The sequence below is a fragment of the Cotesia glomerata genome, linkage group LG10 (genome assembly GCF_020080835.1).
Source record: "Cotesia glomerata isolate CgM1 linkage group LG10, MPM_Cglom_v2.3, whole genome shotgun sequence".
Lineage (NCBI taxonomy): Eukaryota > Metazoa > Arthropoda > Insecta > Hymenoptera > Braconidae > Cotesia > Cotesia glomerata.
In genome coordinates, this window is record NC_058167.1 from 6,583,073 (window position 1) to 6,598,651 (window position 15,579).

Sequence of the window (15,579 nt, forward strand, 5' to 3'; positions counted from 1 at the left end):
GTTTGTCAACCTCGGCTTCGCCTCGGCCGACAATTACATGTGATCTGAGACATTTCTTACTTTACTTCCCTAGGTGTGTAATATACTATTAAATAGATCCTGCGTGACTAAAACTATGGAGGGTAGAGGTACCTCTACCCTCCATAACTAAAACTCACACCTCTGTCCAGAAGGGGGCAGTACGAGCAATCTAGTGACCTTACTGGACATGACAATTGGTTATTTTTTATTATTATAGTGAAAATGTCAGCATTGTAAGATGATTAGGAGCGCTCTCTATTGAGCATTACGATTGGAGGAAATAAAAGCGAGGAAATTTGAAAGTAATAAAAATTAAAATTAATTAAAAAACAATAACAATGATAATTATCAAAGCAACTAATTGAACGAATTTCGGAAAAAATTAGATTTTGAAAAAGGTAATAAAAAAATTTAACAAATCTTGAAGCAAACTTTTAAGCAAAGTTTAAAATTTACCTCATACTCAAACTTCGGAGTGCTGACAGTAGCCGATTTTTTTTTGGTTTTGAAAAAGGATTTTATTTTTGACATTTTCATTATACATATATAAGTAACAATATCCTTATAAACAACTTAATCACTAATATACTTTATTTTGAACTGTCATCACATGATGCTCTAATCAAAAATATTTAATTATCTATATTATAGTTTTATATTATTAAATATCATTTAACATAATTAATATTTTGTCTTGAACTATTATTAAATATTATCATATTGCTTTGGAAAAATTAAAAAATAAATAGAAAAAACCAAATGCTTACTTTAACGTGCCTTATAAGGCGGGGGAGAGGATGGGAAGGACAAAGGATAAGGAAGTGATGGGTAGTGTTGACTATTTACATATGTGCAAAAAATCACAGAATCTTTTCTTGAAGCAGCATGTACTATTGTCGAGGTCTTTGGACTCTTTTTGGTCTTGGGCGCCTTGATCGTTGTTGTAGGCGCTGGAGCTGTTGTTTATATCTTGCTCTTCTTCTTAGCTCGTCCAAGTATCTGGCGTCTCCTTGGAGCCACCAGTACTTTTCGTTCAATCTTTCTAAACAGTTTTGGTCCCGTTCTGGTAGTGTCGTTGAATATACTACGGAACTAGCAGGGATGTTTTCCATATCAATATATATGTTTTTTCTCGCGCAATGTCTTCGCAGATGATAAATGATCGGCACGTTGTTCTCGTCTTGGATGCAGCCCATTTGGTCCAAATTTGTGAATATCTCAGGTGGTGAGTAGTTACTCTTCGCCATTCTTCTTACCATTTGACAGTAGCCGAACAGGCTACGACGCGGTTTTCAACGTAATGATACCGAGTTTGAGTCCTGTGCTAGGATGGGATTATTTTTTTTTTTTTTTTCAACGACAATCGCGCAATTTTAGAACAGAATTTTATTTCTCAAATAAAAATGAAAATAATGATTAGCGAGTTCTAATGAACGGTGTGGAAATACAATTATCAGGTAATGGAAGGAAATTAAATACAGTTGAATGGATTTAAAAAAATTTTATTGAAAATTGAAAAAGTAAATAAATTAATTACAGTCCATAAATAATAAAATTAAATTATATAAACTTTTTTCACCTTAGGAACAAACTGCTATAGGGAAGTAACTAACAGTAAAAGCTTTATTTAGATACAAATAGACAACATTGACAATAAATTAATATCGATACTTAAATTCTACAATACAAAAATAAAATAGATATACATTCATAGATACATTTATATTTATAGATAGATAGATATTTATTATTTATGCTAAAGGCGATAATGGCCGGATGGCAAATACAAAAATTTTAACTATTTATTTTAATATTAATTGATTCAATTTCAATTTGTTATTTTTTAATATAGATTATGATTTTGATTTAACTGAAAAGATAACTTGAAATAACGTCTTAGCTTATTTACAAAATTTAAATAACAATGCCCTACTTTATTGTTTACAGTAAATGATTTTAGTTAATTTCATACGATTTTCTAATAACTTTAAATGAAGAACAACCATCATGATATCTTATAGTGATTTACTTAATATTAGCATTCAATAATTTAAATATCTAATTTAAATAAGTAGTCAAATAATTTTTCGAATTAATGTTATACTAAAATGATAAAGAAGGATGATCGCTGGTGAATAATACTCCATAATTTAATTGACTCTTTGGTTAAATGAAAGTTATACCACTTCTTTTCTGGAACAAAAAAATAAAAAACCGTTATTAATTTGGTGTTATAATTAATTTATTAATTAATATTTATATATGAATGCAAATTTTCAACTTATCTTTTTTTTAATCGTTCTAAGCAATCTCAATACTATATACATTCCGTGAATACTTGGGCAGCATTGTTCTTTTCATCTAGAAGGCAATAGAAAAGTAATTTTAGTAACCATGATTAAACATTGTAATAAAATATATAAATAATTCTGTCAAGCAATGAATAATAGATAACTTACTTCTTTGACTATCCCAATAAATTTTAACCGAACGATTATTCTCCATCTGTGGCTCCAAATGAAAATTAATGAAGATTAATTTTTACTTACAATTTCTCATCCTTTGGCAGTCGATGTAATTTACACTGGTCTTTTGGCTTTTTATGCCTACAATCTTTTACACAACAAATTATCATTTTGCAATTATTTAGCAAAAATAAAAGAACAAAAGATAATCACCGACTTATTCTGAAAAGAAATGGAAGCTATTCGAGAGAATAATAAGAACAAAATTGACGAAAAAAAAAGGAAATATGAGATGATAACGAATTTGAATATAATATTTTATATTAATTAATAAATTATAAACAGAAATATCGAAATTTGAATTTAAGGTTATAAAATTGGAAAAGAAAAAAAATGTTTAAAAAATCTCGAGAATATTATAAAAAAATATTAAAAAAATAATATCGAGGTATAAGCTTAATAAGTGAATAAATAAAAAAATTGCAATCAATATTAATTTGTCAAAATTGCAAAAAATTCGAGATAACCAAATTTATCACATGTATTCGCAGTAAACGTGGTAACAAGAATCTGAACAAAAACAGTTTCACTGTAAAAAAATCGCGCCAAGTCCACGTTCATAAAACTATTAAGAAAAAAGAATTTGTTTTTTTCTTTACAAAAAGATATAAAATAAAAAAATTAAAAAATCCAAGTAACCGATATGATTGTTTATGATTTTCGGAAATTAAAAAAAATTTTGTTGTAAATTTAAAAATTAAAAAAAAATTTTGTAACGTATTTAGTGTGCGCGGTTGTAAAATATTTTAATACTCTTAATGAAATTCGTAAAATCTATTTACTAGACTTTAAAAAAATTGCAATACACAATGACGCACACCAAGTACGTTCCAAAAATTTTTTTTAAATTTTTAAATTTACAACAAAATTTTTTTTAATTTCCGAAAATCATAAACAATCATATCGGTTACTTGGATTTTTTAATTTTTTTATTTTATATTTTTTGTAAAGAAAAAAACAAATTTTTTTTTCTTAATAGTTTTATGAACGTGGACTTGGCGCGATTTTTTTACAGTGAAACTGTTTGTGTTCAGATTTTAGTATTTTTTGTAATTATAATAAAAATTTACAATTGGTACTAACTTAAATCTCGCGTTGGCTGTATTTTTTATAGCAAACTAAAAATAAAAAAAATCTGAAAATCGAAAAAAGTGGGGCCAAATTCAGTGAGCCATCCTCTTGAAGCTAGTTTATGTAAAAATAATTCCAGTGCACCCTGGCGGGTGTAGATGCAAGCTGTGAAATATCTTTTTCTGCCCTCCAGGCGGAAAGTGGCAACTTTCGGCCCGCTGCGCTAAACGAAATTGCCGCTTTCCGCCTCTGTCGGACAGAAAAATAGTATACAAACCTATGGCAGGAAAATAATAAATATCTCAGATCACATATATGTCGACCTCGGCTTCGCCTCGGGCAACATATATGTGTTCTGAGACATTTCTCATTTTCTTGCCACAGGTGTGTAATATACTATTTTTAACTGTAGTTTCCCATCTAATGAAGGATTACTATGCATTCTCGAATTATTTAGTCTGTGGCAGATCACTTTGCCCATCGAAAAAAAGTCAGGATCGAAATTTTTGCGTTGCTATAGTTTGTGCTGATTAAATTTAGTAATTTCAAGTAGATTAATTGTTATAAGTGAATATAATTAATTAATAACAGTAAAATAAAGTATGAATTACTGTTATAATATACAATTTAGGAAAAAAAAGTATCGTAGAATTAAATAAAATTTTGCAACCTCAAAATACCGTTCTGCTTATAGTAAACATAGTCGGTAGTCTGGCGCTCCGTTGACAACGGATTTGAACGGAACTTGGCGCCAGATTCTACCGAATCTGTGGATGGCGGAATATTTTTTTTTCATTATTATTATTATTTTCAGTACTACCACTGTATTGGCTTGAAACTTTCGAGACTTTCATTTTATAAGGTTGTCGTCCATTAGTCCTGCAGCTTGGACAAAATTGGGTATGGTGGGGGTAAAGAGTGAACGGCCCCTGGGTAGAAGTTCTACCCTCTACTTCTATAGTATAATCTTAAACAGAATTAAGCCTTATTTACAAATAAATACCAAAGTCTATTTTGAAATAAAATAAAAACTATTCTTAGATGACTACAGTCACGCCATCTGCTCGTGATACTTTTACAGAAAGCCAATCATAAATCATCTTGAGAATTTAAATTTCTCTACAGATGACAAAAAACCGGTACAATAGCCTCACTATTTTCAGTGTTGTCATAACATCAACAATATTTGTGTTTAGTTTTTAAAAGTCAAATTGAATATCCACTCGTAAAAAAAACTCATTTTTATCAATATATGTAATTACTAGTATAAACTATGAGTTTGTTGTACCAACAACCCACTTGAAAAGTATTATTTTGTTTAAGGACAGGTGCTGAGAGATGCATTTTCTAAACAAAGACAAACAAAGAAAGTTTTTTATTTGGTTTTCTTACACAACTTCTGTTCGTTATTTATTTATTCACACAACCAAAATCAATACTAAGATAAACGCAGTTATTAATTTAATTAACAATTAAATTTACATTTTTTTTTTAGTTTATTAACTATTGTGTTGTCGAATTTGTTTAAATATGAGTCAAGAACTGAAAAACGATTCATTGAGTGTTCAAAATAGTTCAACTGCAGGTACTGTAAGTCATCAAAGTTTATCAAGATGTAAATCAGAACCTGTTAGAATAAAAGAGTTCATGAACTTATGTGAGTTTGATGGTGATGACGATGACGACGATGATGATGGTCATGACGACGACAGCGGCGAAAAAACTAAAACTTTCGATGATGATATTGGAGAGTCTGAATTAGATGATTGTCAGTCTTTACCACCAGACGAGAATGAATATATAAGAGACCCACATTTCCAGTATAGTTCAAAGGATGAAAAATCGCCCGAAACTGTTGTGAATATTCATGATTCTGGTATGAAAAAAATTGATTTAGCAGAAGGCAGTCATAGTTCATTAATAAATTCAATGGCAACTGTTCCAGATTTTATTCAATCTAAAATTTCCAACATTAATATACCAAATCATGATAGGCTTCAAGATTATAAGTACTCGAATGATAATGTTGATGATTTAAAATTATCTAAACAATTATTCATCAGTAACTCACCATCAGATTTAGCCAAAGAAGATATTTCTTCTACAGCTTCATTATGTTCTAATCAATCGGATAATTCTGTGCAGAAGCAGTCAAATATTTTGTCAGCTCAAGTGTCTGGACTATCAACAATTATTAAGTCAAATTCTAATTTATCAAATTCAAATTATATCATGAAACAACCTAGTATCATGTCTGAAGTCTCTAATGTTATTCATTCGACTCAAGAAAGGCGGGTTCAATCTACCTCAAATTATAAGATCGAATCTACTTCTGCTTTAGATCGTCAACCACTTACTAATCAATATCAAATTTTGTCAAATCAATTAGCAACAAAAACTCCACTGAAGCAAAATCCTCCAATTAGTAGTTCGAGACCAGTACCATCAGTATCACACAAAAATTTATTTCAAACACCACAAAATAAAACAAATGGAGATTATGTTAACTCATCTCATATTCAAACACCAGCAACTATATTTTCTCATTGGACGCAAAATAATATGATGAGTACACCCTTACAAAACAGAATGCTTGGCTCTGGTCAGACTCCCGGACAATCACTTAGTTCTAAAAGAGATTTACAATGGTAATTGATATTATATTTTCATAATAATTACTACTTTTAATTTTTAATTATCATTTATTTTTTTTGATAGGCAAAGAAATTCAGATTCTTCAGTAAAAGGAGCCAGAAGACCATTAGCAGAGACGTCAGAAAGTCGAGCATCAGTTAGAAATTTACCATCACATGGAAAAACTCTTGAGATTAACGAGAATCAAAGTCGTGAACATTTAAAAACTATTCCTGAAAAATTATCACTTGTTTCATCTGTTAGTGACTTGAAAGAAAATAAGCAACCACCTGTCCGAGCTGAATTAAAATTTCAGTCATCGGAGAATGATTCTCAAAAACATTTTGTTACGTCAAGAAGTAGATCAGCAGAACCTATTCCTGATCATTATAACACTGAAAAAAAGAATACTACAGGTGAATATGTATCTAAGAACTATCCAGTATGTAATTCATCAAAACATACTGAATACGAAATTGATAAACATCGAGGCGAGTTGAAGAATAAGCCTACAACACATGTCTCTGATACTTATTCTACTGAAAAACGACATACCATGGGAGATCATATACCTAATACTTATAAAGTTAATCATCAATCAAGACGTACTGACTACGAACTTGAAAAACACCCAAGTGAATCAAAAGGTATATTGACAAAACCTCTTTCTGAAAGACACGCAAGTAATAGACCTACAGTGGCCCTTGAATCTGTAGCAGCACGTGAGAATATAAATAAAAATTCAGCGGTTGATAATGTCAAAATTCAAGCATCAGTACCTTCAAGTACGAAAAAATCTCAACACGGAAAGACAATTACTGTTAAGAACAAAGAATATATGATTCTAGGTTTCTTAGGTCAAGGAATGAGTGGAAATGTTTATCGTGTACAAGACCTAAAGACATTTGAATTGAGAGCTATTAAAGTTGTTGATCTATCACGGATGGATAAAGAAAATATGCAGAGTTCAATTCAAGAAATAAATATGCTTTGTAAGCTGCAAGCTCCATGTATTGTACAAATGTTTGATTATGAAATAATAGGTCAAACTATTTATGTTGTTTTGGAAATGGGTGATACGGACTTGAGTAAATTTATCAAAACAATTTGTGCTGAAAAAAAATTACCAGTTACAATGATATTGTACTACTGGACTGAGATGTTAACAGCTGTTAAATATATCCATGATCACGGTGTTATACATTCAGATTTGAAACCAGCTAATTTTTTACTTGTAAGAGGTAGATTAAAACTCATTGATTTTGGTATTGCTTCGACAGTTCACGGTGACATGACATCAGTTATAAAAAATGTAACTGTTGGTACTCTAAATTATATTAGTCCTGAAGCATTGATGGATGTTGATGAAACATCACATCAAAACAGTAAATACAAAATTAGCTACAAATCTGATGTTTGGTCTCTTGGATGCATTTTATATTCTTTAGTATTTGGTTACACTCCTTTTCAACATATTCGTCAAAATTGGGCTAAAATTGGAGCTATTACAAATCCGTCAACTAAAATATCATTTGATCTACCACCTAATTCACAACCAATACCTTCAATTTTGATAGATGTTATTAAAAGATGTTTGAATTATAATCCAAAAGAAAGACCATCAGTTTGTGACCTGATAAATATTCAATATATATCAATAACGAGTAATAATACTAATATTTCTAAACCGAATATTCCTCATAACACTTTGGTAAAAATAAAACAGGCATTGGATGAAAACGAATGGCGTCAATTCATTGAGGTAAATAAAAGATAAAGTTTTGTTGACACTAAGTACATAAAAATTATTTTACTCAATTATTTATATTTATTTTATATTTACAGATGATGGACAACAGAATAGTTTAAGTCAACTGATATTCTCAATAGGCCCGATTATGTATATATAAAAAATCTATATGAATACTTATAAAAAAAAATAATAATAAAACAATCTAAATTAAACGTTTTTATAGTTTGTAAATGATGAAATAATTTCATCAATAATTAATAAAATGTTTTTATATCTACTTTACAGTTTTACAATAATTTTAACATAAATAATTAAGTTAATAGTTATTAAATTAAATTTTTTATTATCTGTTATACGTGGTTATAAATGTTTTTACAAACAACAAAACAACTATCGCAGTTTATCTATTTAAATTAAATGTATCGACATACTTAATTGTAAAGATACATACATTTTATAATTAAATAACTCAATTAGAAAATAAATCAAAATTATCAAAACAAAAGTGGTTATGTTTGTTTCAACTTATTATAATAATTATCGATTGAATTTTAATAATTGTTAAAATTAATAACGGATGGTTCACAGCCGCACAAATTTAAAAACAAAAAAAAATCTTGTAAAAGTTACTCAAGATGGAATTTTTAAAAAGTTTAAATCATTTTCTTTCAATAGATACTACTAACGAGTACTCTTGAAATGACTGAGATTACTTAGCTTATTAATAACTGTTAATAAACATGGAAAATACATTCTATCAATCATGCGTACTCAATGAGTACCCGCTAGAATAATTGTTTCGATATAGAATTATCAATTACCATTATTTTTTATAAGTAAAACAATCACTCAATGCACATTTCATAATTGCCAGTATTGAAATAGCCTTTCTCCTTTCGGTAATGACATAGAATGCGGCCGTTCAAATGTTAACATTATATCTTTGACAGTATCTTTAATTTCTTTATTAAAAATGTCTTCTCCAGTATTGTCTAACGCAGCGGTCACATCATGTTCTTTAGAAGACAGAGGATTATTAATAAATCTTGCTTTTGTCGCTATACTTGGCAAAACATGATGTTGGAGAGCACGGATTTCCCACAGGCTACTGAGCAAAGCGTTGCTTTGTAGAGGATCACGTTCTTCCATGAGAAAAGGATCTCCTACACCAGGATAATCGGATAATTCACCACCATGAGGATGGTCTATAAGACACTTTAGACCAGGATGACGTAATAGAAGATTACCAATAAATTCTAAAATAATCATAATGTCTTCCGGAGGAGCAACGAGAGTTAAACGAGCTAAACGTTTGATGAAAGCTGCAACGAGTGCTTCGGGCAAATGTCTGAAAAGTGGAAAACATAATAATATAAAATCTATATATAACTTGGTATTTTTAATTTAAATAAAAAAAAAAAAGTTGAGTGATAACTTACGTAGATTGTAAAAATAAGTCAGAGAGATAAAAAAGTCGAGCTTTGTATTTGGTATGAAAAATTTCCGGCTCGAACATGGCATAAAGTTTAGTAAAAATATTGGGATACTCTAGATTATGCTTTGTGACGAGTTCATAAACACCTTTAAGAGCAAGAACTCCAATCGGGCCATCAGCATCTAGTGAATCCATCAGAAAATCTGTTAATAATATCGGTTTTTCTAAATATTGAATTACCCGTTCAACAAGAACAATTAACAGCAATTTGTGGAGTTGAGGCGTTAATTCCCAGTGCATGATACATCCCCAAACTTTGTTTAAAGATTTTCTGGCTGAGGATTGATCCCATGTAAAATTCACTGGGGAATCGGGTAAATGGCATAACAATTTTTGATTTTCACTAGCTGCGTTATATGCGTTTTCTTTAGCCAATGCAAATCTGTTGATAAGTTCCAGAAGATTTTTAATAAATAATTTATGTGGTTGTCTTTTAGGAGTTAAGGATGGAAGTGTTTTTAATGTGTAGTATAAAGCATCTTTGTATCCGAGTGTTTCTTCAAATTTTGATATGAGATGCGTGTTGTCTTGATCGGGTGACAACAGTGCCATGAGAATTGATTTTAATCGGTGTACGGGGAAAAAATACGCATGATTTTCACGTGCATCAATTGGGTATTTTCCTTCTTCTGCCATCATATTAATTGCAGTTGTTAAAGCTTGATTTTGTATTACTGTTCTATCACTTTCAAAACATGATAAGGTTTTTGACCAAGTTTCTTCATAGTATTCTCTTAACCAATTAATGTATTTAATTTCTGGGCTTGGTTCTAAATAAAATAAAAAAAAAATAAACATATAGAATTTAAAAATACAATTTTTAATTAAAAATATATTTTTTAGCTGACATAAAAAAAATTTTTCAGCGTTGAATGATAGTCATGTTAAATATAAAAAAGCCAATTAATTATCATTATAATATATTTACCGGAAATAGTAATTGCTATTGTCCTTTCCAAATACATATCACCTCTTCTTAAAACCTCTAGAAAAATTGTCTCTAAAGTCATCATACACAGATTAGTGGAATTCTAAAAATAAATTTTAAATTAAATATTATTAATTGTCAATATTAAGTCTTATAATTATAAAAAAAAAAGAGTTAAGAACATAACCTCGTGTTAAAAATATTTTTTGATTATATTAACCAACTTACTTTCCATTGGCTGAGTATATCAAAAAGGTTATTTGCATATTTTCTAGAACTTAAGAATTCGAGTGCTTTATGTCTAAATTGTTTCGCTGACATTTTGTGAAACTGTGAATTATCACCGGGATCTGTTGTCGCGATTGCTGCCATTATGCTGGTCTCACTCTCAAGAAAGAAAAAAAAATTCAATCTTAAAATTTTTCTCTCTCAAAACTGTACGATCCGATCAACAAAAAGAGAGATGTAAGACCAACTTCAAGACTATAAAAGATATAAAATATTCATTTTGCACATGCGCTCACAAACTATCTATATATATGTATACTTAATACGTAAATTTGAAGTTTTATCATCTAAGGTAGTATCTCGGCTTTATATAGTTTATGCGAGTGCTGTCTCTTTCGCTCACTATCGTTTGCTCATTTTTACTGATGACTATTTTCGAATAATTAATTAATTCTTTCCTATATCTCTCTTTACAAATCGGGAAACAATTTTTTATGATGCTTAACATCTAATTATTATTAATTAGATTCATTAAATTCTAGCAAAAAATTTAAATTTCACAAAATCTTGACTTTTTAAATTCAATTTACGTTTTATAAAAATTATAAAATTTCAGATTTCAACTAGGAACAAAAAGTGAAGATTTTTTATAAATTATTTATATCTTTAAAGAATTTTTTTCAAATCCACATTGTACGTTTTTTATTTAGAGGAAAATAATAGTAGAAAAAAAAAATCGTATCCTAAATAATTATGCTTAGTAATAAAATTAATAAAATTTATGGGATTGTTTTATAATAAAAAATTATTGAAGATAATCCTGAAGAAATGACTTTTTCTCCACCACGCGGCTTTTTCTGTATCTAACTATATCTGTGTAGAATAGGTTAGATTTTTAGCGGTTGTAACCATTAGTTACCTCACTGTATAACTATCATTTATTTTTTTCTATATTTGTTTGACATCTACTAAATAATTTTAGACATATATTTGGAAAATTAATTATTAAAAATGGTCTTGTTGGGTGAAACTTTTTCAAATTTTACAGCATCAACCACTGAAGGAACTATTAAATTCCATGAATGGCTGGGTGATTCGTAAGTGATTAAAATTACATCATGATAAATGTACGCAAATAATTTATTAATATTATTACTTAATAAACGTATTAAACTTATTTAGGTGGGGTATCTTATTTTCTCATCCGAATGATTTTACGCCAGTTTGTACAACTGAATTAGCTCGTGTTGTCCAATTAATGCCGGAGTTTAAACGTCTCGGTATCAAAGTTATTGCGATGTCTTGCAATTCCATTGAAAGTCACATAAATTGGATTGAGGTAACTTTTTTATTTCTTTTTGAAGATAATATTTTTTTGCCCCAAAATATTGTCAATTCTTGAAAGTTTTTAGATACTTCAAAAATTTTTTAAATAATATCAAGTAAAAATATCTATGATACTTAAATTCGCCAACACCAGCTATTTTTTGGTTTTATTTGAATAATAAATTATGACTTAAATTTTTATATAAATTGCATTCATAGATTTATAAAATTTCTACAATAAAAAATAATTTATTTGTATAAAAACTCCAAAAAATTGTCAGATATCTGTTAATTTTCCTGTCAAGTATTCACCCTTTTCTTAAATTTTTAATCTGATGATTTTTTAATTAATTAAGGATATTAAAAGCTACGCCGAAACTTCTGTGGAACAGTTTCCATATCCAATAATAGAAGATGAATCTCGTACATTATCTACGTCTCTGGGAATGTTAGATCCTAATGAGCTAGACAGTAATGGACTTCCTTTATCAGCACGAGCAGTATTCATCGTAGATCCTAACAAGAAAATGCGTTTATCAATTTTATATCCAGCAACTACTGGGCGAAACTTTGAGTATGTTGTCTTTGTTATTTATTTAAATTCACATCTTATATTCTATATTTGGTTTAATATTATTTATTAATTATTATGTATAATTATAGTGAAATTTTAAGAGTTATTGAATCTCTTCAGTTGACTGATAAATATTCAGTGGCAACTCCTGTTGATTGGAAGGTATAATTTCATCTTTTAACAAAAATATTTTTTATCTTTCATCAAATTATTTATTATAATACTATATTATTGTGGGTGTTATAGATGGGTGAAGATGTAATGGTTCAGCCTAGCGTACCTAATGAAATAGCCAAAGAATTATACGGAGAGAAGTTAAAAATATTGAACTTGCCTTCGACTAAACCATATTTGCGTATAGTACCGCAACCAACGGACTCGATACAAAATTAAAATTTATAAGCACATATCACTTCCTAAATTTTTATACTGGCTTATAAAAAAGTTTTATATTTTGCTTAAATTATTTTTGAAATAAATCCTGTTAACACAATTAAAATATTTTATTTTTTTATTTACAATCATCGTATCTCTTTAGTAATATCACTTAAAAATTAAGTAATAAATATTTTTTACATTAGCTGAATTGGAACGGTCTTTAAAATCTGTTTATGCTTATTGTATTTTGTTTATTACAGATCTTGTGACAAATATTTAAATATTAGATGTATGACATTATGTGAAAATGATTACATCGATTTTTCACAGAAATTATAAGAACCAATTGATTTGAAAGTAATTGAATCCAAAGTATACTGTTAATGTACTTTACAGTAAAAGTTCGAAAGGATCTAAATTTTATGAATATTCAAAGTTAATTGAACAATTAAGTAATTATTTAGATGCTTACAAAATACCTACAAAATATTCAAGCTTTTTTTTTAAACAAATTTATGATCAGGAATTTTTTTTAATTTTATGACAATTTAAAAAATATCAAAAATATTTAGTTCCGTAATAAATATCAAGTTCAGCTCGACTAGAAAAGTAAACAATTGTGATTAAAAAAACTTTAGTTCATTTTGGCTTGTTTTTATGAGCTGTATGAGTTATATTATTTTGATGAAAAATTTTAATATTCAATTAAAATTTCCTTACTTGCCGTATTTTGTTCTAAAGTATTGCTACTAAAGAACATAAATATGCCAAGCGAGCAAAAAAAATAGTGTTCCTAACAAAAAAATGTTTCATATGAAATTTGTTTCACAAATAAGATTTTTTTTTTTTTTTTTATAACTAGCAGCCTTGGCTTAAAGTATTACCTTCGCGACTTCCGTCGTCAAAAGTTTATGCTAGAGTGTACGGTACACATACCGGATAGTCATTATTGACAAGTCTAAAGGTGCGATTTCACGATGACGCTTGACGCCAGCTTCGAGCGTCGAATTCGATCACACTGTATAATTTCGATCAAAGCGCCATCTAGATAAAGAGCAGTGATAAAGCTGAAAATTCTGAGCTTTATTTAATTGACGCTTATGTACTATTTAATTAAATTAAAAATATTATTTATTGTTTATGAAACATTAAAATAAAAAAAATATAATGGATTTCGATGAGGTAAAATCTATAGCTATTCTTTATTCTAACCTATTGATATCTATAAAAATATTAATAAATATTCCAATATTCATTAAATTATGACACTAAAGTTGACAAATGTTATAAATTTTTTTAGAATTTTATAACAGTCAAATTATTATGAAAAAAATTTAATAAAAAAATACCGCATGTGAAAATTGAAAAAAGTTATTAGCGGAAATTTTTTAAATCATTTTTTTTGTTGTGATTGATTTGTCATAAAAATTATGTGTTGTTGTTGTTGTTGTTGTTATTGTTGATCCAAATAGGTTAGGGTATAACATAGGCTGATAAGTAAACTTTCGATTTTTCTTACTTGTAAAACTAGGGTTGTTTATTTCGTCAAAATGACGCTTGACGCTAAAAGTTTGACGCTGCTTTTTATCTAGATGGCACTCTAATCGAAATTATACAGTGTGATCAAATTTGACGCTCGAAGCTGGCGTCAAGCGTCGTCGTGAAATCGCACCTTAAAACTTTTTGCTGTTTATGTAATTATTTCAGCCAATCACGAACGAGAAACTGATCGCTTGAAAAGTTTGGCAACACTGCGTGAGCGTTAAGATATTTTATAGTGGTTACTAGAAATGATATTCGCGCGCAAGCGCGCGCGTGTAAGTAATGCTTTAGTAATAACTCAGAGACTCGTAATCAAATCTTTTGTGCATTCACTTGTTTGATATTTACTAAAATAATGGATATTCCGAAAAATTATTCCCAAAAATCATCCTCTCAATAAAAATATATGAAAGTATTGAAATTAGTTATAAGTCGAAATTTGCAAAAACCGGACCACGATTTATCATTGGTTAAAATTAAGGCGCGCGCGTAGCGCACTGTTTAAATTTCTAGTAAGTATTTAAATAGGATTATCATTTTCGTAAACGTCTAGTAACACGAATCCTATGTACACTCATTATACCACTATCAGGAATGTTACGTGCAGATGAAATAATAGAAAACACGTCTATACATATTTTATATATTAGAGCATCACTTATTATAAGTTCAGTAATATTGGGGATAATGTAACTTCTCAAAGCTCGATCAAGGTGTGAAAAGATTTCCCATTAAATATACACGTAAAACTCGAGCTGTTTCTTTAAATTTTCACAGCTCAGCAGCATTTCATAACATTATTTCAATCAAAGATGGGTTATTTTACTTAGAATTGAATGTTCCACAAAACTACCCATCGTGGCGTAATCGTAACTCTCACTGGCAAGGGAATATGGACCACCAAATCCAATTTTTTCATAAAATTTACGTTTTTCTGTCCTTTTCTCGTCACTGAGAAGAGCTACAAAAAACATTTGAATAACTAACTTGTAGTAAATTTGATTTTCTACAAAAAAGATCCCGAGCACTAAATTGCTAACATCAATATTTCAGGAGATATTAACATCTTAAATTTTTGTATAGTTTTAAATTTTTATCTACGAC

The 15,579-nt window shown here is 28.9% G+C and overlaps 3 protein-coding genes across 5 annotated transcripts; 2 read left to right on the top strand and 1 right to left on the bottom strand.

The window, feature by feature from the left end:
- Positions 1-4,588: 4,588 nt before the first annotated feature.
- On the top strand, positions 4,589-8,203 carry LOC123272574 (serine/threonine-protein kinase mph1). Of its 3 annotated transcripts, none has more exons than XM_044739462.1 (4): positions 4,589-5,493; positions 5,563-6,265; positions 6,336-8,013; positions 8,097-8,203. In XM_044739462.1, the coding sequence occupies exons 1-4, from the start codon at positions 5,148-5,150 to the stop codon at positions 8,118-8,120; spliced, it is 2,751 nt and encodes a 916-aa protein (XP_044595397.1). In that variant the 5' UTR covers positions 4,589-5,147; the 3' UTR covers positions 8,121-8,203. The 3 variants fall into 3 exon arrangements, with proteins under 3 accessions (XP_044595397.1, XP_044595396.1, XP_044595395.1); XM_044739461.1 differs by having other exon boundaries at positions 4,589-5,018; positions 5,113-6,265; XM_044739460.1 differs by having other exon boundaries at positions 4,589-6,265.
- A 124-nt stretch (positions 8,204-8,327) lies between these two features.
- On the bottom strand, positions 8,328-10,922 carry LOC123272586 (nucleolar complex protein 4 homolog B). The gene is made up of 4 exons (XM_044739485.1): positions 10,656-10,922; positions 10,428-10,530; positions 9,444-10,269; positions 8,328-9,352 (listed from the first exon to the last, which is right to left on the bottom strand). Exons 1-4 carry the CDS (start codon positions 10,797-10,799, stop codon positions 8,866-8,868), a joined length of 1,560 nt encoding a protein of 519 aa, XP_044595420.1. The 5' UTR covers positions 10,800-10,922; the 3' UTR covers positions 8,328-8,865.
- Positions 10,923-11,469: 547 nt separating this feature from the next.
- Positions 11,470-13,050, top strand: LOC123272607 (peroxiredoxin-6). The gene is made up of 5 exons (XM_044739522.1): positions 11,470-11,752; positions 11,838-11,994; positions 12,338-12,555; positions 12,645-12,717; positions 12,802-13,050. Exons 1-5 carry the CDS (start codon positions 11,667-11,669, stop codon positions 12,946-12,948), a joined length of 681 nt encoding a protein of 226 aa, XP_044595457.1. The 5' UTR covers positions 11,470-11,666; the 3' UTR covers positions 12,949-13,050.
- Positions 13,051-15,579: the final 2,529 nt, after the last annotated feature.